Source organism: Pristis pectinata, chromosome 2 (genome assembly GCF_009764475.1).
Source record: "Pristis pectinata isolate sPriPec2 chromosome 2, sPriPec2.1.pri, whole genome shotgun sequence".
Taxonomy (NCBI): Eukaryota; Metazoa; Chordata; class Chondrichthyes; order Rhinopristiformes; family Pristidae; genus Pristis; species Pristis pectinata.
The window spans coordinates 132,266,931-132,289,364 of record NC_067406.1 but is presented as its reverse complement, the minus strand read 5'-3'; the positions used below and the strand labels follow the sequence as shown (position 1 = coordinate 132,289,364).

The following is a 22,434-nucleotide window of genomic DNA, read 5'->3' as shown; positions in this document are numbered from 1 at the left end:
TCCAGCATCTGCAGTACTTTGTTTCTCCGGTCAATACATTCAGCAGTGTCAGTAAGTCTTATTTTGTACATAGCACCATTGCCACTCATGTGGCCCCCTGGGATGATACACCCTTCCGTTGTTTGACTCAGTCCAGATTACGTATCTGCAGTCTCTCCCCAAAGGGTTACAGTATGTCACATCTCCCCCTCCTCCTCGCCATTGACTGCGGGAAAGTGCCCATCATTTCTCGCCGGCCACACGCAGCCTGATTAGGCGGCGATGACCCTGCCCACTTTCCCCCATTCGCAGGTAAAGGTGTAACCAACAGAAGGCGCGGCAAAGAGGGAAAGGGAGCGTCTGATTGGTCAGACAGACATGTCAGTCAAAGCGCGGGGGCGGGGACAGCGATGGAGCAGAAAGTAAACACACATCCTCGGCGTACGATTGGTCAGATCGCCTATCAGTCAATGGATGGGGGCGTAGATATGTTAATGCAGTTCCAGGCTGGAATGTACGGCATGTGGTGGAAGTGTAGACATGTCGTTCAACCCCTCCCTTCATTTCTTTAACCTTGCGGCTGAGCGACGGCAGGTCTCCGCTCCACAAGTTCAGCTGGCCGCTTAGGGACCTTTGGAGGAAGGTCCAGGGCATGTTTGGAGTGCGTTTGAAGAGTTTCGTTTCCGGGCAAGCACTCGGCAGTCTCTGTCAAGAGTTTCACCCTCGGGGGGGGGGGAGAGTCCGGCTGAGTGGCTGCGTTGCTGGCGCTGAGTCGTTGCACCGCTTGTCATCATCCATGGAGTCTGACCGCGATCTTCACCCGATATTGGAGTGATGCATTGTTGGCAGCAGGCAAGGATCGATCGGACTCTCTGATCCCTTGGCAAGGAGGGAGCTCCAGAGATTGAAAGTGCGGTGAGTGACTTGCCTTTCCCCATTGAATGGATGTTGGCGTTCCGCTCGGGTCGACTTTCCGGAGGGATTTCTTTCCTCTGAAATCCCCCGCAGACAGAAGAAACGCAAGGTGCTGACTAACCATGGAACTTCTTCGGCTGCCAAAATACAGATTGCAGAGTAACCTTGCTCATCGTCCCTATTCCTGGTTTGAACTCTTAACCCTTGCGGAGGAAGTTAACACGATTAGAACGCGTGGAGTGTGTTGGGTTTAATCAATCACTAAAACAAAACTAGTGTGTGCCCCACTTAGAGAGGCGCCTTTTAATGCTGGCGAGGTGTGATGCTTTAGACGAACTTTTACAGTGCAAGACTGGAGCCGAAGGAATTAGAAGTGGGGGCACTTTATTTAAGGCAAAACCTCGGGCGAAGTTTGGCAATCTAGTATTGTAGAAAGTCAACTTTTGTATATAACTAACGAGAAAGAACTTCAGTTTCGGATGTAAAATTCAGTATATTTTCAGTAGAAGTAGTTACATATGACATTCTTGGCACGAAAGTGAGAATCCTATGGAGCTGTATGTTTTCAATTACAACCACGCAACATAAGTGAAATTTATATGAAATGTTTTCTCTTAAAAATAGGAGGTAAAATTGAATGCGACTTTTCATTCGGGCCCCTTGCAGCCGTGACTCATGCAATGCACGATTCGTAAGAATCCATTGCAGCGGTGACCTTCTGGAAAAACCTCATTCTATTATATGTTCATACGTTTAAGAGTCCTTGCCAAGTTAGCCAAACTGCAATTGTACTTAGAACAGTGAATGCATAAGAATGAATCACACAGTTGTGACGCAGTTCAATCAGTGCAATGAATTTTAATTTGGCGCATTCTCATCTGCGAGAACTAAGTATTTCAATTTTGTTCTAAATCCCTGTTCTACAGCTTTTAACTCGCATCCATACCTGTATGTTCGGCGTGCATTTCATCTTGTGCAGTTAATATTATCAAACTCAGTATCACTATAGAGCATAGAATTGGATTATATTTGTTCTGATTCGTTGACTATACTGTGATTTTTTTTAGAAGAAATAATATTTATTGTTAAAGTATTTTGTCAGATGGTTCTGGTAGTTGCTGAGACTTTTGTGCAAATGATTCACAGTTATGGGAACCAGAGTCATCAGTTCAGATCTTTGAGCCATCAAGTTAGTGCTCCTGCCTTGCAGCTCCGGACCAGAGTTGACTCTGACCTCCAGTGTTGACTGTGTAGTTTTGTCTTCCGTGGGTGCTCTGGTTTCTTCCTGCATTCTAAAGAGGGGCTGGTAGGTTCGTTGGCCACTGAGTAACTCCTTAGCACAGGTTAGCGGCAAAATATCGAAAGGGAGTAAATATCAGGCAATACAGAGAGGGGGAATGTGACAAATGGATGCAGTGGACAGAATGGCCTGTGGTGCCTTATTAAATGTTTTAATGTACATTATTATCACATTGCCTCCAGTACTGCACTGAACTGTCTGTTTTAAATTGTGCTTTGCAGTGAGTCTCGAGTCTTAGAATTGATAAGTGATACCAATTAGCCAGCTCCTTGAGTCTTAAAGGGGTGGTGCAGCTAATAGAGGCCAGACGCAGGTTGGAGGAACAACACCTCATATTCCGCCTTGGGAGTCACCAACCTGATGGCCTCAACATCGATTTCTCCAATTTCCAGTAACCCCTCCCCTTCTTTCTTCCCCCTCCCCCTCCCCACTCCACTCCTTTGTCTTCCCTTATTCCTGTGGCTCCCTTCCCCCACCTTGATGACCTGCCCATCTCCTCTCCTCCCCTCCCCCATCCTTTATTCAATGGTCCACTGCCCTCTCCTACCAGATTCCTCCTCCTACAGCTCTTTGCCTCTTCTACCTGTCACCTCCCAGCTTGTTACATCTTCCCCACCCACCTACCTTCCCCCTCTCACCTGGACTCATCTATCCCTTACCTGCGTGTTCTCCTCCCTCTTCCCCCACTTCCTTTCCAGTCCTGATGAAGGGTCTTGGCCTGAAACATCGACTGTTTAATTTCCCTCCATAGGTGTTGCCTGACCTGCTGAGTTCCTCCAGCACTTTGTGTGTGTTGCTCCAGATTCCAGCATCTGCTGAATTTCTTGTGTCTCACAGCACTTTGGGTTGCTGTATAGCCAATGAATCAGAACAAATATGACCCAGGCCTATACTGTATAATGATACTGGGTTTGATAATATTAACTGCACAAGATGTATGCATACCGAACATACAGGCATGGATGTGAGTTAAAAGCTGTAGAACAGGGTTTTAGAACAAAATTTGAATACTTGGATTGGATTCAATCCTGACCTCAGGTGCCATCTGTGTGGAGTTTGCACATTCTCAGAGGGAATCCTATGGGTGCTCCGTTTTCCTCCCACATCCCAAAGACGTGAGTTGGAAGGTTAATTGGCTACTGAATTGCTCCCAGTGTGCAGGTGAATGGTTGCATCTGAGAGGGAGTCAATGGGAATGTGGAGAGAATAAATAAACATGAGATGAATGTCGGATTAGTGTAAATGGGTGGTTGATGATCGTTGTGGCCTTGGTAGGTCAAAGCCCTCACCCGCATCTCCATTTCCTGCATGTCTGCCCTCACCCCATTTTCCCCCCTTTCCCCCGAAATAACAGGGATCCCCTTGTCCTCACCTACCACCCCATGAGCCTCTGTATACAACATAGCATTTCTCCGTAACTTCCACCATCTCCAATGGGATCCCACCACCAGGCATATCTTCCCCTCCCCTCTCTGCTTTCCACAGGGATCTCCCTCTCTGCAACTCTCTTATCTGCTCATCCCTCCCTACCGATGTCCGTCTCCACCAATACCCCTCCAGGCACGTGTCCCTACAACGGTGCTAAGTATTACACCTGGCCCTACACCTCCTCCCTCACCACCATTCAGGGCTCCAAACTGTCCTTCCAGGTGAGGCAGCGTCTCACATGTGAATCCACCTGGGTCATTTATTGCATCTGGTGCTCCCGGTGCCGCCACCTCTACATCGGTGAGACCTGACACAGATTTGGGGACTGCTTCGTCGAGCACCTTCACTCCATCCGCCACAACAGCCAGGATCTCCCAGTGGCCAGCCATTTTAATTCCACTTCCCATTCCCACACTGTCCACAACCTCCTCTACTGCCATGTTGAGGCTAAACACAGATTAGAGAAACAACACCTCATATTGTCTTGGTAGTCTTCAACCTGATGACATCAATATCGATTTCTCTAACTTCCCGTAACCTCTCCCCCTGTTTATTTCCCCACCCCCTTTTTTTTTTGGTTTTCCCTTATCTGGCCCTGTTACCCCTTCTCTTTCCCCTCCCCTGCCCTCCTGACCTGCCCATCACCCACACCTTCCTCCCTCTGGTTCCCCTCCTCCTTCCCTTTATTCCATGGTCCACTGTCCTCTCCTATCCAGATTCAATCTTGGTCAGCCCTTTGCCTCTTCCACCTATATCCTCCTAGCTTCTCACATCATTCCCACTATTTTCATACCCCACCTACCTTCCTTCCCCCATAACTTGGACTTGCCTATCACCTGCCAGCTTGTGTTCCTCCCCTTACCCTTTTATTCTGGCTGAGGCCCTCTTTCTTTCCAGTCCTGATGAACAGTCGATGTTTTGGACCGCGACCTTTCATTTCCCTCTGTAGATGCTGTCTGACCCGCTGAGTTCCTCCAGCGCTTTGTGTGTGTGTGTGTGTTGCTCCTGATTTCCAGCATCTGCAGTCTCTCTTGTGTCAAAGGGCTTGTTTCTGTGTTGTCTCTCTCCATGACTCTGACTGTAAAACCTGACACTTTGGAAAATTTGGGCATAATTCCAGGTTTTGACTGATGCCCTTTCTATGCTCCACCTCTATTCCTGCTTGACCTTGGCAGTTAAGTCATGTGTTTTTTTTAAAAAGAACACTTTCTGTGAGATTTCCAATGCATTTATTTTTTTTTGTTACTTTGATGTCCTCCTGGATTTTTTGTGTTGGAAGAAGGAATAAAAGTTTGGGATTAGTCTTGCACTGAAACTTTGTCAGTTTTGGCTGTGACCTATTTTTGTTTTCCCTTTTTGTTATAGGCGGACAGAGCGGGAGCCACTAGTAATTGCGCTTTGAGTTACTCCTGCCACTATAAACTGTGACCTTGAGTTTGGTTTTGAAATTCAAGCAACTGGTAAAAGAACAAGGCTGTGAGAATGCTGCAGCAAATATTGGAGACTATGTATATTGACCCAGACCTTCTGGCTGAACTTAACGAAGAACAAAAACAGATATTGTTCTTTAAAATGAGACAGGAGCAGATTCGAAGGTGGAAGGAAAATGAAAAAGAACTGGAGAAGAAAAAACTGGAACTGGAGAGGAAAAAACCTTCAAGTAAGCCAATGTTTGTCATGTTACAAAGGCCAAATGTTTATTTAAACTAACCCTTGTATTGAATGTACTGATGTTCTCCTACAACTGGAGATTTACTAGCAGTCTTTGAAATCTGTGAAGGCCTTCATGGAATAAATAAGGGGAATGTTTCCAGTGGCAGAAGGTGATGGAGGGGAGGCAGAGGAGATGGGCTTGGCACAGATGGTTGGGTAATCAGGCTGGTGGTGGAGTGACTCATTCTGATACAACAATTGGTTATGGGGTTCAATTTCCTTTGAAGGGGGAATTGGATCTAATCTTCAAAGAGATCTTTGCAGGGCTATGAAGCAAGAGGTGAGGAGTGAGACTAACTGCAGAGTTCACTCAAATAAGCATGGGTGCAGAGTGTTGAATGATTCCCATACATGTTGTATGATTCTGTAAACTGTTGCAAATCTTTTGTCCCCAGTAATACTTGGCTCCTGCATCTGGTAATCTCCACTTGTTGGTGTGGAGGGAATGTACAGTGAGGATTATTAATCTCTCTATGAAAATATAATTCCCCCCCTCCCCCCCCCCCCAGCCCTTTTCACTGCTCCTCTGATTCTGGTTTCTTTACCTCTAGAAGATTTAATTGCTGAACAATTGCTAGCCATGACGACTCCCATCAAGTCTTTAAGCTCTGGAATTCCTTCCTTCCCTAAAACTGTTTCTCTTCCTTCCTTCCTTCCCCTTAAGACTCTCCATTTACACCTCCCACTTTAACCAAACATTTGAGAATCTGGCCCAGTGTCAGCATAAATTTCTTCTATTTATAACTACTCTGTGAAAGACCCAATGAATTTTACTGTCAATGGTACTTTGTATATAAATGGAAGTTGGCATTACTGATTAGGATAGGTTGCTATGTGCAATGTTGTAAGTTTTGGGCGCTATGGGAATTGTCTCAGTCTAAAAACAATTCCTGATTTAAGCTTGTCACTTGCAGACCAGCAGTAATGTGTTGTGGAATGTAGGAAACGGGACCCTGGTATGTGTTGGGAGAATGGGAAACGGCACCCAGTGATTCTGAATAGTTAGATAGCAGGTTATCGGAGTTTTACTACAATTATAGTCAAACATCTTGGCACTTGTACTGAAATCTTCTAGCAGTGAAGGTCAACGTACCATCTGCCTTCTAATTCTGTTGCACCCTTATGTTAGTTTTCAATTATTTATGTACAAGGGCCCCAGTGAACATTAACATTTCCCGATGTCTTATTTAAATTCAGAATTTCTCCTTTCTGCTTAATTGCAAAACAGTGTTTTTCCACCTTGCATTCTATCTGTCATAGAGTCATCGTCATACAGCACCGAAACAGCCCCTTCAGCCCAACTTGTCCATGCTGACTGAGATGCTCATCTAAGCTAGTCTCATTTCCCTGTCCAGATGAAAGGTCTTGACCCGAAACATTGACTCTTTCCCTCTATAGATGTTGCCTGGTGTCTTTGTGTATTGCCCCATTTGCCTGTGTTTGGCCCATATCCCTGTAAACCTTTACTATCCATGTAACTGTACAAGTTTCTTTTAAATGTTATTGTATTTGCTTCAGCCACATCCTCTGGCAGCTTGTTCCATATATGCACCACCCTCTGCATGAAGAAGTCTTTGACTAGTATGTCTCCATGAAGCCTTTTTGCATCCTCATCACTACCCCATTCCTACTTAGTTTCATATATCAGCAAACTTGTAAATGTTATGTTTGGTCCCCTCAATCAAATTATTGATGTAGATTATGAATAGTTGGGACTCAGTCACTGATCCACAAGTCACAGCTTGCTACCCTGAGAAGGATCCATAAGTACGGTTTTCCTCAACCACACTAGTATATTATCACATCCCCCAATTCCATGCACTGCAACTTAGTGGAGCTACCTCCTGTGTGGGACCTTATCAAAAACCTTCTGAAAGCCCAACTACACATTCACTGGTTTCCCCCTCATCTACTCAAATAACTCCAAAAGGTTAGTCAAATATGATTTTTCCTTTCTTAAATGCCCACTTGGTCATCTTTTCTAAGCGTCTTGATATCACAACCATTATTACAGATTCCAGTATTTTCCTAAGTATTGATGTCCCAGTAACAGGCTGGTAGTTCTCCATTTGCTCTTTCCCTCCCTTTCTTAAATAGTGAGGTCCAGAATCTAGAATTTTGGAAGATAATTCCTAGAGCATTCTTCTCCGTAGCCCCCACTTTCAAAACTCTGGGATCTAGGTCATCGAGTCCTTGGGATTTTAGTGTGTTTTTTTTGGCTCATTCACATCTCTTGTAGGATTAATAACAAAATACCAACTTCGTTTACTTCCATGTTTGCACTGGACCCTTAGTTTTCTCCACTCTTTCTGTGAGTTTTTCCTATGTCTGTCTTCATGGAAGATGCAAAGTTATTTGTTTAATTCCTCTCTCAAGTCCTTATTCCCCTTTATACCTTTTCCCCTATTTGTCTGTAAAGGTCTCACGTTGGCTCTTGCTAGTCTTTGCCTCTTTACGTATGGAGGGTCTTGCAGTTTGTTTTGTTTCTGATGTTTACCCTTGCATCCCTTTATCAATTTCTTGTCCATCCTTTGAATTATAAAACACTCCCAATTGCTCCTTTTTCTGGCAATCTTCCAATCCTTTTTTAAATGTTAATACTATTGTTAATTTCTCCTGTAATCCACATTGGAATTTTCCTGTTGTCTTTCTGCTTTAAAGGAATGCATACTTGTGGCAACAACTTGTATTATTTCTTGCCATTGTCCACTGTCATGCCATTTATGTACTTTCCCAATCTACCCCATGGACAACATGCCCCTCATAGCTTCATAGTTTCCTTTGTTTGGAATGAAAACCCTGATTTCAAGTTGAACCACATTACTTTTGAATTTAATGTAAAATTCTTCCTTATTATGTCATGGATATGGGCCCCCTTCACAAGATTTTTTAGTTAACCCTTTCTCATTGCACAGGATGACGATTTAAGCTAGGTGGTTACTCAGCAACCTGATCTAGAAATCCATGTCCTATTTACTCATGGAATTTATCCTTTTTCATTGTTAGTACTCATTTGATTTGCACTATCTACAAGTGCTTTAAAGATTCTCATAACTACTGTTTTACGCTTATTATTTGACTTCCTTACTTATACCATTCTCTATGTTACAATTACTATTGAGGCCAATTAACAATTTCCACCAATGTTTTCTCTGCTAATGGACTCTGCCCAAGTCAATTCTCAGCTCTGATTTGCTAAGCCAAGATCTTTTCTGACTACTGTATTCATTGCCCCTTGTTAATAGTGCTACCACATCTTTTTTTTGTCCTTCATAAACATCCTTTTGACTACTTAGTTCTCAGCTTTGGTTACCCTGCAGCAATGTTTCTCTAATGGCAATTAGATCATACTCAATTATGACTAATTGCTCTGTCCAGGACCTCAAGAAACTGCAGAGAGTTGTGGACACAGCCCAGCGCGTCACGGAAACCACCCTCCTCTCCTTGGACTGTCTTTACCTTTCGCTGCCTTGGCGAAGCAACCAGCATAATCAAAGACCCCACCCACCTGGGTCATTCTCTCTTCTCTCCTCTCCCATCAGGCAGAAGATACGGGAGCCTGAGGGCACATACCACCAGGTTTAAGGACAGCTTCTATTCCCACTGTGATAAGACTATTGAACGGTTCCCTTATACGATGAGATGGACTCTGACCTCACAATCTACCTTGTTGTGACCTTATTGTCTACCTGAACTGCACTTCCTCTGTAGCTGTGACACTTTACTCTGTACTGTTATTGTTTTTACCTGTACTACCTCAATACGCTCTGTACTAACTCAATGTAACTGCACCTTGTAATGAATTGACCTGTATGATTGGTATGCAAGACAAGTTTTTGACTGTACCTCGGTACTTAATAATAAACCAATACCAATTTGTGCTATTAGTTCATTCCCCTAGTTGATGTTGTGTACATTTAGATATATTGCCTTTAAATATGACCTTTTTAATATTTTTTTTCCATATTCTGACCCAGTTTGCCTATGTTTCTGCTGAATATTAATTTGGGTTACCTAACATTTCTAGCATCCTATTCCATCCTTGTTTTTCTCTCTTCGGGTTCTCATCCACTGCCAAGCGAGTTTAAACATTTTCTAAAAGCACGCCTACCCGGATCAAAAAATTACTGCAGATGCTGGAAGTGAAAACCAAAAAAACAGAAAATGCCGGAAACACTCAGCAGGTCAGACAACATCTGTGGAAAGAGAAACAGCTAAATTTTTGGGTCTGTGACCCTTTGTCAGAACCAACAATAGGAATTGCATGGTTATCGGTCCCAGTCCTGTTGAGGTCTAACCCATTTGTTAAAGTTCTAAGTCTCCCAGAAATGGTCCCAAAATCTCAGAAGTCTAAAGCTCTTCCTCCTGCACCAGCTCCAGCAACTTGTTCATTTGAGGAATCTTCCTGTTTCTATACTTGTTAGCACATGGTACAAGGACTAATCCTGAGATTACTACCTTTTTGAGATCCTGCTTTATAACTTCTTTCCAAACTTCCTAAGATGTGCTTGCAGGACCTCATCCCTCCTCCTATCCATGTTACCTCTGTTGGCCAAAGCTTTTGATTCTTCACCCTTGCCCTTCAGGATGCCCCCCAACTATTGGGTGACATCCTCTGATAGCATCATTCCAGCACTAGGGAGAAAACACACCATCCTGGAACTGTGCCTACAGCTACAGAAATGCTTGTTGATCTCCTAAACAATTGAATCCCCTTTCACTACTGCTCTCTCTCAATCTTATTTCTCCCATGTATTGAGCCACTTGTGCCACACTTCTGCATCAGACTCCATTTCCCTTGGGAATCATTGCTTGTTCAAGTATCCTAAGTGGAAAATCTGTTAAGTGAGCTGGATGGACTCGGGGGAATTCCTGTCCCACTTGCCTGTTCCTGTTAGTGTAGATGGCAGTCATCCATTGGCTTTCTATCTACACACTTAATGCTGCACTGTTGACTGGGCTGGAGTGTAGGCAGTCATTCCGGAATGGAGTATGTACCCTTGGTTGAAGCTGACCTTTGATTCCCTTTGTGTTCCCAAGCTGAATGTCTGACCTGTTTATAGTCTCAGAAATTCCCTTGGGTAGCACATAGCTTTTTGTGTGCTGTGTAAGTGAATGTTAACTAAAACCGACTTGGGTCTTTGGCAAACTTGGCCCAGGTTCACTCTGTATGATGCACACACTGGCAGCGTGGGCATTGACAAACAGTGTTCTGATGCCAGTTGTGCAATGAATGTACGTCGCTAGTAATACCAGCATTTATTGTCCATCCCTAACTGCCCGTGAACTGAGGTGTCAGTAAAGAGTTAACCACATTGGTGGGTCTGGAGCCACGTACAGGGGATGAATGAATCAGCTGGGTTCCTACAACAATTTGTAGTTTTATTATTACTATTATGGAGGCGAGCTTTAATTCCAGATTTATTTACATTCTTTAGCTGTTGAGAGATTTGAACCTGTCTCTCAATCAATGGTCAGGAACTTGTCTGTAATTTAACACTACGCCATCATAGCCTACATTCTTGTGTCCATTACCTACCCTCTAACTCCTCCTCAGGTGAAAATGCTGTGCCCTTCTGTTACCTCTACCAATGCTCTGCTGGCTAGCCTTCCACCCTTAACCCTCCATAAACTTCAGCTCACTCCTGAGCTCTTTTGCTTCTGCTCAATTGCAGAAAGCTGCACTCACTCAGCACCGCTATTCTCATTCACTGCCAGTCCCCCGACACCTCCAGTTTGAAATTTTCATTCTACCCTTGTGAAGGAAGTTAAGCCACTATTGGACCGCATGGGGTATGTTTGGTTTAATCAATCACTTAAAACTAGTGAGTGTCCCTTTTATAGAGGGGCCTTTTAATGGTGGCAGAGTTGTGATGTCTTTGACAAACTTCTTAAACCTTTGTATGGCCTTGCTCCTCGGTTTAACTGTGAACTTCTCCAGTTTTACAAATATCCTGGCATGAATTATGCATTGTTCTGACTGTGGCTTTCCCTATTCTTTGCTCAACCATTGATTAGACCATACACCCTTAATTCCCTTCCCTCCATGCCTCAATCTTCCCCTTTTTTATTTTAAAATGTTCCTTGAGACCTACTTCTTTAACCAAACTTATGAATTTATATCCAAGCTTCTATAAAGTACCTTGGGGCAAATTTCTACATGAGTGCTGTAAGTCATTGTTGGATTTAGCGGCATGATAGTGTGGCTAACCTCTGCCGTAACATTGATAATAGCTCTGAGAATGTGCCACACCTAAGGTCACCTCTACTGCAGAGGTGTCTGTACTACAGTGTTCATGTTATTTACTATTGGAACAGGAACAAGAATGCAGGTGTTCTGGGGTTTTGGTTATGTTGTTCTTTAAGAGAAAAATCTCTCAACTTCAGGAGTTGCAGCCTATTGCATTCTAGTGACTTATATTCTGATGTGGATGGTGGCTGCTTCTGTGTGTGTGGAGTTCAGGACCATAGTAGTGGGTGATCTCACTGAACAATTGATGCTTGTTTGGGCCACCCCCATATCTTTATATTATGTAAACAAAAAAAAACCTGTACTCGGCTGTCAAAGGGGGGGAACAAGAATGGGTTCAATTTTATAGGTAAGCTTCTCTGTTAATGGAGGTGCAGATGTCTGAGTGTTGTGTGAGGAGGTTGAGAACACTTGTTTACTTTAAGTTTTTGTAAGTTGTATTTAATCACAACTTTGTTTCTGACTCTTCTAACTAGATTTTCAGGTAGCGGTGGGCAGGGATTGCTGAGTCATGTAGTTTGAGGGAGCTGTGGACATATTTAAATCCAAAACATTCATTAACTTCGTTACATTTGTAACTTCAAGCAAATGCCCTGAAGCCCATTTGCACGCAATGTTTGAAGAAAAACAGTACCTAATCCAAGTCTGCAGAATGGTGAAGTAAACTCCCATTTGAATTGTTTTTCTAACCTGGGGTGGATTCCTCCCTTTGGTCAGAGCTAGGATTTTGGAGATGGAGGTGTGTGTGGGTACGGGGGGGGTGGTGTGCGGTGGTGGGAGGAGGAGGAGGGAATCTAGAAGTTCTTTCGCAGAAACAAACAATCTGCTGGAGGAACTCAGTGGGTCTCAATTTTCCATTCTCAGTCCTGATGCAGGGTTTTGACCTGAAACATCAACAATTCCTTTTTCCCCCTAGCAGGTTGTTGCTCCAGATTCCAGCATCTGTGGTCTTTTGTTTCCCCAAGTCCTTTTGCGGTGCACTGTTGTCTGCAATGTCACGAAGTTTTCTCAAACTCAATTGTAAAGTGCAGTTAATTTCTTTGTGCACACCTCTAAATTTGATCTGGTTCTTTGTGTCAATGGTATGCAGTGCATGTTTTAAGGTTGCTTGTATAATATTGCCTAGCACATTTTGAGGCTGCAAATGGCAAGAGTGACACGTCAAATCTGGCCTGAATGGGATGCCTGCTTTTGTGTTGGTAAGATTGGCTGCAGTTAACCTGGTCCACAGTTCTGGTCCATCTACTTTCATCGGGGTCTGAGAAGTGAAATTTCTTCAGCCTAAGGGTTGAGAATCTTTGGAATTTTCTACCAATGAGAGCTGTGGAGGGGGGGTGGTGCTGAATGGACAATTCCTTTTTCTAATATCTTTTGCTTTCATTGGTGCTTACATCACTGCAGATGACCTGAAGGTCTACTTGCCTCTTCCTCTGCTAGCTCTACAGTTACAAAGCCAGCAGAGAACTGAGCTTTGTTTAGGGCTTAAAGTGCGAGATCTATTCCATCAGGCAAGCTACTTTGAATACAATAGAATTTTGCCAAGAAATTTAACACAAGGCCTCTATCCATTGCTGCTTCATTGTGAAATTCAAAACAAAACTGCACATGCTGGAAATCTGAAATAAAAACAGAAAATGCAGAAAACACACATACACAGGAGGTGAGCTAGCATCTATGGAAAGAGAAATGGTTAATCTTTCAGTTCTGGAATCCTTTGTCAGAACTGGAAAGGAGAAATCAAGTTTGTTTCCAGGAGGAGAGAAGGTGAAGGATAGAACATAAGGAATAACCAAGAGGATGAGACCAAATGAGTTACTGGGGGGGAGGCAATTAAAGTGGCAGTTACAAGTACACTGTTTCTTTGTCTGTGTAATGTGTTGTTGATAGAAGGCCAGAGTATTTGAACAGAAAAAAAGAAAAACTAAACCAAAATGATTGGTAGAAATGGCCAGTTCTGATGCAAAGAAAGAGTTACTTAATGTTGGAGAATTAGATATCGAGTCTGGAAGGCTACAATATGTCCAGTTGGAAAGTGAGGTGATGTCTCATTGAGCCTTTCTAGCAGCAGAACATCTAGTCCATTTCTATGGTAACTCACTGGTTCACATAGCAGTTCATAAATAACTTTTTGTGGAATCCCTGCCTTTCCATTTTCAAAATACTCCTGAACAAATAATGTGCCGTTGTAGAAGGTTACTACAAAATCTAACAGTATTGCACTTATTTTTGTTTATTACATGCAGAATATATCCAATAGGTTAAAATTGGTGGGTCAATATTTTCTGCTGGCTGATTCTTTTTCTCCTTTTGGGTTATTATAGTGGAGATAGTGGATCCACCAACACACTAATACGTTCCTAATGGCTGCTGTTTCCCTCTGGTTTAACACTCCTTGGGTATTTAACCAGCTGATCTCCCCTGACTCCTGCTATTCTCTCTCAATCCTCCTTGGATTGTCTTTGATTTGCACTAAGTGTAGAACTAAAACAAGTCATTTGACCCAGGTGCTCAATGCCAGTGTGCATGCTCTGGTTACTTCATCTAACCTTGTTATCACAACCACCTTACTCCTTTCTCCCTAATATGCTTACTTGCGTCTGTCCCAACTATGTCTTGTGGTAGTGAGTTCCATATTCTAATCACTCTCTGCATGAAGTATTTTTAAAATCTGAATTACCAATGGGGTTCATTAGTGACAGTTTTTTATGGTTCCTATTTTTGATATTACCTAGCAATTTTTTTTTCTGCATCTACCCTTTCCTACCTTGGGTTACTCCCTTGATCTTCCCTCCAGGGAAAAGACCCAGTCTTTAGTAGTTCCTAATAAATATGATCTTTGTTGTGGTACTATATTTTACACCTTCCACAGTATCTTTTTTGGAAAAAAAAATGGATGACTGGAACAACTTTATCATTTGTTCATTGAATCACAAAGTGTGGGCATTGTTGGCAGTGCCAGCATTTATTGTCCATCCCGAGTTGCATCTCACCTGAGAAGGCAATTGGGACTAGACCGCACTGGTGAGTCTGGAGTTGCATGTCAGCTGAACACGTAGGGATGGCAGATTTTCTTCCCTGAAGGACATTAGTGAAGCAAATGGGTTTTGTGACAATCCAGTGTTTTCATGGCCTTCATTATTGAGGCTAGTTTTTTTTTTAAAAAGAAACCAACTTGAATTTAAATTCCTTGCTTGCTATAGTAGATTTCAAAATTTGTCTGTGAATCAGTCATCTAATCCAGAGCTGCTAATTGAGCAAATCTGCCTCTGTGTTACGATATCCAGTGCATACATTCTGGTCAAAGAAGTTTAATATCTCTTTTTCCAATACTCTCACTAAGTTAGGGTGCAGAATGAATGGTTCCAAACTACTAACCCTTGCTGCTGTTCATAGCAAAGCAAATAATTTCTTAATTAGTCTCACAGCTTAGGTGAAAATTCATCTTCATGTACTTACTGTGACCAGACTAAATTCTACTGATTTGGTAAGACTGCTTTTGGAACAAAGCATTTTACTCTGCTCCTCCACATTTAAGTAGCGTCTGAGCTCTGCACCTCCATTGCTGTGATATTTAAGTGGCAACTCCCCCTCTTCAATTTTAATTTAACTTTTAGCTCCTGAGCCTGGAGGGGAGAGAAGGGAAGTGTTTCTGTTTAAATGTAATTGATAGGCCATAATAAAAACTTGTTTGAAATGAGAACAGTTCAGATGAAATAAACTTGCGGCATCAAATGTTACAGCTTGATAGTTCATAGTATTGGCTTTTGTCCTAAAAAGGAAGTAAGATGCATGTAGTGTGCTTATACACAGCTGTGTGTGGTGAATCCACTTATAATAATGGCATTGTGCAGAAAAAGGCTGTTTGGCCCATCATGCTTATATTGGCCTTGAGTGTCAGGAAATGTCTCTGAATTCAGAGATTTCTTTTAAGATTTTAAAATATTACCTAAGCTAATATTACAGGAGTTCAGGACTTGGAGCAAGAGTGGGAGAATTGAAAAAGAGGGGAGTCTGATCTAAGGAGCAGAATGTTGAGTCCATCTGGGTCGAGATTAGGAATTGTAAAGAGAAAAAAATCACTGGTAGAAGTTGTCTATAGGGTCACCAAATAATAACATTACAGTGGCACAGGCAATAAACCAAGAAATATTTGATGCATCTAAGAATGGAATGGCAATTGTCATGGGGGACTTCAATTTCCACATAGATTGGGTGAATCAACTTGGTCAAGACAGTCTTAAGGAGGACTTCATAGAATACATCTGTGATAGCTCTCTTGAACAGCATATTCATGAATCTACTTGGAGAAAATGCTATCTTGAATTTGGTCCTGTGCAATGAGACAGGTAAAATTAACAATCTTGTAGTTAGGGATCCTCTTGGAAAGAGTGACCATAGTATGATTGAATTTCTCATACAAATGGAAGGTGCAATAGTTCGATCTAAAACCAGTGTATTATGTTGAAACAAGGAAGATTACAATGGGATGAGGGAGGAGTTGGCTAGTGTAGACTGGGAACACAGGCTATATGGTGGGACAGTTGAGGAACAGTGGAAGACTTTCAGAGATTTTTCACAGTGCTCAACAAAAGTATATTCCAGTTAAAAGTAAGGACAGTAAGGGTGAGGAGAGACAGCCTTGGATAAGGAAATAAAAGCAGGCATCCAGCTAAAAGCTCATGCATACAAAGTCACCAAGAGTAGTGGGAAACTAGAAGATTGGGAAGACTTTTAAAAAGCAACAAAGAACCACTAAGCAAGCAATAAGGAAAGGGAAGATAGATTATGAAAGTAAACTAGCACAAAATATAAGAAAAGATCGTAAAAGTTTTTATAATTATTTAAAGAGGAAAAGGGTGGCTAAAGTGAACGTAGATCCCTTGGAAGATGAGAAGGGGGAATTAATATTGAGAAATGTGGAAATGGCTGAGGCCTTGAATGACTATTTTGTGTCTGCCTTCATGGTGGAGGACACATCTAACATGCCAAAGAGAGGTGTTATGGATACGATGGGGGGTGAGGACCTTCGATACAAATGCTGTCACTAAAGAGGTAGTGATGAGAAAACTAGTGGGCCTAAAGGTAGACAAGTCCCCTGGTCCCGATGGGATGCATCCCAGGGTACTGAAAGAAATGGTGGAAGTTATAGTCGACGCACTTGTGATAATTTACCAAAATTCTCTGGACTCTGGGCAGGTCCCAGCAGATTGGAAGGCAACGAATATCACACCACTGCTTAAAGGATGTAGGCAAAAGGCAGGTAATTATAGGCCAGTTAGCTTGACGACTGTAGTCAGGAAAATGCTTGAAGCTATCATTAAGGAAGAAGTAGTGAGACATCTGAATAGAAGTGGTTCCATCAGACAGACACAGCATGGAAGGGCAGGTCCTGTTTGACAAACTTACTGGAGTTCTTTGAGGATATAATGAACGCAGTGGATAGAGGGGAACAAGTGGATATTGTATACTTGGATTTCCAGAAGGTGTTCGATAAGGTGCCGCATAAAAGACTTATCTGTAAGATAAGGATACATGGAGTTGGGGCTAATGTATTAGCATGGATAGAGGATTGGTTAACCAATAGAAGGCAGAGAGTTGGGATAAATGGGTGTTTCTCTGGTTGGCAATCAGTGGTGAGTGGGGTGCCGCAGGGGTCGGTGCTGGGCCTGCAACTGTTCATGATGTGCATCAACGATTTGGAAGAGGGGACCGAGTGTAGTGTATCTAAGTTTGCTGATGACACTAAATTGAGTGGAAAAGCAAACTGCAGAGGATGCAGAGAGTCTGCAGAGAGATATGGATAGGTTAAGTGAGTGGGCAAGGGTCTGGCAGATAGAGTACAATATTGGTAAATGTGAGGTCATCCACTTTGGAAGGAAAAATAAATCAGATTATTATTTAAATGGTGAAAGATTGCAGCATGCTGTTGTGCAGAGGGACTTGGGAGTGCTTGTGCATGAATCGCAAAAGGTTGGTTTACAGGTGCAACAGATTATCAAGAAGGCAAATGGAATGTTGGCCTTCCTTGCTAGAGGGATTGAATTTAAAAGCAGGAAGGTTATGCTGTAACTCTACAGGGTACTGGTGAGGCTGCATCTGGAGCACTGCATGCGGTTCTGCTCTGCTTATTTGAGGAAAGATGTACTTGCCTTGGAGAGAGTGTAGAGGAGGTTCACCAGGTTGATTCTGAAGAGGAGGGGGTTAGCCTATGAGGAGAGATTGAGTCACCTGGGACTCTACTCGCTGGAATTCAGAAGAATGAGAGGGGATCTTACAAAAACATACAATTATGAAAGGGATAGATAAGGTAGATGCAGGAAGGTTGTTTCCACTTGTAGGTGAGACTAGAATTGGGGGACATAGCTTCAAGGTCCAGGGGAATAGATTTAGGACAGAGATGAGGACAAACTGCTTTTCCCAGAGAGTATGGAATTCTCTGCCCAGGGAAGCAGTAGAGGCTACCTCATTAAATATATTTAAGACACAGTTAGGTTTTTGCATAGTAGGGGAATTGAGGGTTATGGGGAAAAGGCAGGTAGGTGGATCTGAGTCCATGGCCAGATCAGCCATAATTTTATTGAATGGTGGAGCAGGCGAGACAGGCCACATGGCCTATTCCTGCTCTTATTTCTTATGTAAACAAAACTTTTTACAAAAAAAAATCATTAGAACATAAACTAAAATCACTTGGATAACAAACACATGAAATCCAAATAAAAGTTTAGACCCTTCTCACCCCTTGCTATGTTATCCAAAGTAAATCCTTAAGTAAAAAATCAACAGGCTGACGAATCCTGCAACAGGTCAAACCTGACAAAGGACTCAAGGCATTTTTTTTTCCTGTTTATCCAGCATTTACACAACGTAGAAACTCTTGGCAAGTTGGAGCATGGAATCTGGTTGGACAGATTAGGCATGTTGAATCTCTCAGCAAGTTTGGAACTTCTGCGTCAGTGTGTGTGTGGAAGTCCAGACTTACTCTAATTTAAATGGCTAAACATGGAGACGCTGGCATTTTCTAACAGGATGTGGACCACTACTTCCATCATGCCTTGCGATGTTTTTAAAAATAATATTGATTTGTTGATAAAGTTAGAAAACCTCAATGTGCAAACATACCTGTTTCCGTATTTCCTTACAAAAGGAGGTCATTTGACCCATAAAGTCAATGCCATCTTGTAGATGTTCTCAATTTCCCACTAATTTTCACTGTAACCTATTCTCTCAGAATACCCAACAATCCCACAACCCACCTACACTAGGGGTAATGTACAGTGTCCTATCACCTACAAACCCACACATGCTCGGGAAATGGGAGGAAGCCCATGCGATCACAGAAAGAACATGTAAATTCCACATAAACAGCATTGGAAGTCAGGATTGAACCCACAGCACTGGAGCTGTGAGGCAGAGGCTCTGCTAATTGTGCCACTGTACTACCCATGAAGGAAAACGTGGTAGACAATAAGGGAAAATTAGTTCATTAGCAAAGTTGGTATAAAGTGCAGTTTGTTTTGTATTGTATATTTTCTCAGCCACCTCTTTGGGCGGTGGGTTCTGGTTTTGGAAAGTGGAAGTCAATGGAATAAACTTCCAGTGATTAGAAACTTTAAACAAAAAGTAAGCCATAGTAAAAGGAAGATCTGGAAGGACTGAGCTCTCGGTGTGTTGGCCCATCAAAATGAATAGCAAGTTGTCAAGCTCCCAGCACACTTCCTCCTGAAGTAGTCAAAAGCCATAAGGAGCATGTTTGCCTTTTGTGCTCCCCAACACCATCAATTTGTGTTCCAGTCTGTGCATAAAGAGGTACCAGTAAGTTTAGTGTACTTAGGTTTCCAGAATATATTCACTGAGCAGCCACATAAAAGACCACTGCACAAGAGGATAACACATTGGGTTGAGGGTAATTTACTTACATGAAAAGGGGAGCAGCTAATTTGCAAAAAAAAAAGCCAAGGAAAGGGTTAAATCAGAATAAATGGGTCATTTTTGTATTGGCAATCAGTAACTGGTTGAGTGCTACTGGGAAGGATGCTGAGGCCTTATTTATCTATATTAATGACTTCAGTGATGGGACAGAGTATACTGTAACCAAATTTGCTGATGATGTAAAGATGAGCAATGTTGTAAGTAAGTATGCAAAGGTTAAGCAAGAGAGCAAAAATCTGGCAAATGAAGTATAACAAGAAATATGAGACTATGCACTTTAGAAGGTAGAATGAAAAAGCAAATTATTATTTAAATGGAGTGCATTTACCTTGTTGTGGAGCAGAGGGATCTGGGGGTCCTGGTACTTGAAGCTGTAAGGTAATATGCAGGGATTGCAAGTAGTTAAGAAGGCAAATGGAACATTGGACTTGATGTAAATGCTGTGGTGTAGGGAATATTGATGCAGGTTCCTGGGAGCTGGTGGAAAAACTACACATGGAGTATTGGGTACATATTTAAGAAAGAATATACTAGCACTGGAGGTAGTTCAGAGAAGGTTCCCTTGGGCTGATTCTTGGAATGCAGTAGCTGACTTGCAAGACGGGTTGGGCTTGTACTCTTATAGAACAATAAGTGTTGATCTAATTGAGAAATGGGTTTCTGAGGACCGATGAGGTGGATACTGAGAGAATGTTTCCACCAGCATGGGTATCTAAAAGTAGGGAGCATAGTTTCAGAATAAAGAATTACCCATTTAAGATGGGAATGAGGAGGAAGGAATTTCTTCTCTTGGAAGAACATGAATAAGAGGTTACTCCAGCCCAGAGAGCTGTGGAGATGGGGATTAACGGACAGTTAATCCGCAGGGCAGTAAGGGTGTGTGGGGAGAGCATAAGAAAATGGTGTTGAGGCCAAGATGAGATCATCCATTCATCTTGTTGAATGGCAGAGTGAGTGTGAGGGGTCGGCTAGGCTACCCCTGCTCCTGATGTATATTTACATTTGTAGTGCTTGGCAATTTAATCACGAACTGATGTTGGTGGTATAGTACTATGCAATTTTCCACTTGTACTGAAATTAACTGATGCAACATAAAAATACCAAATGGGAACAAGTGAAGCCTTTATTGGCCCTTGCAGAAAATGCTGGCAAAGCAGCTGGTGTGTAGGTGAACCACACATACAACATTTTACTTGTTGGTGTTCAGCTCGTGATTTAGGATTGCTTCAGGTTTTATTTTTATGTGGGGGGGGGGTGGAGAGAGGGAGATGTGGAATAGCAAAGGTAGCACTTGGTTTCTGAAGTACTTTTAATGACTTCAGGAAATCCCAAAGCACTTTCCAACTAGCAAAGTATTTGTAAACCCCAGTATTAGCCCTTGTATTTGTGATTAATTGCAGAGATTTACAGCTGGTCATAATGGAAACATGGCTGCTTTCTTTAATCCCATACCTGTGATGCTGGCATGTTCTTACTATGCAGTCTCCTTAAAGAGGACATGTGCTCAGTGTTCTTAAAGGGGAAATGAAACCATATTGTGTAGCACAACCACAGTACTTCTCAAGTGTAGTCTCAATTGTGGATGCAGAAGTGCATCACCAGATAATTGGGCAGAATTACCAGGAAGAATTTTATCATTTTAAAGCCTTGACCTTGTCAAGGAATTTTTTTTTGTTATTATAGGATGCTTATTTTGGCTTTGTGTTGGAGCCATAAGTTTGCAATCATCTATGAATCTACAGAGAAATATGTAGGGCGTGTTGTTTTTTTTTGTGGTCTGGTGGACTTGTCACACTGAACCTGACTGGACCAATTCAATATGTAACCCAGTACAATAGTGGTCATGGGGAATAGCATGGATGTGTTTAACTGGAAGCTGGATAACAGAGGAGTGAATGGGGTAGGGAACTCTTGGCACACCTTAAGTGTATAGTTCGGTCTTTTTATTTAAGGAAGGATATACTTGCGTCATAGATGGTTTAGAACAAGTTGATCAGCTTGATTCCTGGGAAGAAGAATTGTTTTATGATTGAAAGTTAGGCCTACTCAAATCGATTTAGAAAAACGAGAGAGAATCTTAATGCAATACAAAAGATTCTGAGGGATCCTGATGGATTCTACACAATGCTCCCTTTAGTGGGGGGATGTAAAACCAGGGGGCATGGGTTCATAATAAGGAGTTGCTCATTTAAGACAAATGAGGAATATTTTCTGGCCTCTTCCTTTCCAGTCCTGATGAAGGGTCTCGACCCGAAACGTCAACTATTCATTTCCCTTCATAGATGCTGCCTGACCTGCAGCATTTTGTGTTCGTTGCTCCAGATTTTCAGAATCTGCAGTCTCTCTTGTTAGGATCAACCTTGATCTTGTTGGATGGCCTCCTTTTTTTCTTCAATTCGTGTAGTCTCTGAACTGAGCAGCTTTGGAGGGTATTCAACCACAAAGCTGGGAGTCGGATGTCACATCAAAGTCAGATTTCCTAACCTGAAGCCCATGAGTGAACTTGCTGTGTTTTTACAGTACTGCAGTCTTGTGGTTACCACTACTGATTCTTGCTTTTCTTTTATTGCAGATTTCTTTAACTACTTGAGTTTGAGTTTAAATTCCCCAGATTTTGAACTTGTGCCTCTGAATGAGTAGCCAGGCCTTGATTACCAGTCCTGGCCCATTATCTTAATGACCATGCTACTGTACGTCATGTTGTAAATTCAGCAGGAATGAATCAGCTGCCTGTTTCATGAAAACTAAGAATAGAAGCAGTATTGTACACTCATGACAAGCAGTGCACTCTTTTAATGATGGCCTCAAAACTTTCCATCCTGTCCTAGTAGATGCTTTAGGTTAACCACCAAGCTAGAACCTTGCTCAGTCATTCTCCTCACTTCTTCATCCTTTTTCTTTGCATGGGGCATTGCTGGAA

General features: G+C 42.4%; 1 protein-coding gene across 1 annotated transcript in view; it reads left to right on the top strand.

Moving 5' to 3' along the window:
- Positions 1 to 487: 487 nt before the first annotated feature.
- sh2d4a (SH2 domain containing 4A) overlaps positions 488 to 22,434 on the top strand; it is a 48,499-nt gene continuing 26,552 nt past the window's right edge. Inside the window, exons 1-2 of the mRNA XM_052045137.1 lie at positions 488 to 894; positions 4,988 to 5,282. Coding sequence (XP_051901097.1) covers positions 5,105 to 5,282 — 178 coding nt within the window. The 5' untranslated portion in view covers positions 488 to 894; positions 4,988 to 5,104. The remainder of the gene's footprint in view (positions 895 to 4,987; positions 5,283 to 22,434) is intronic.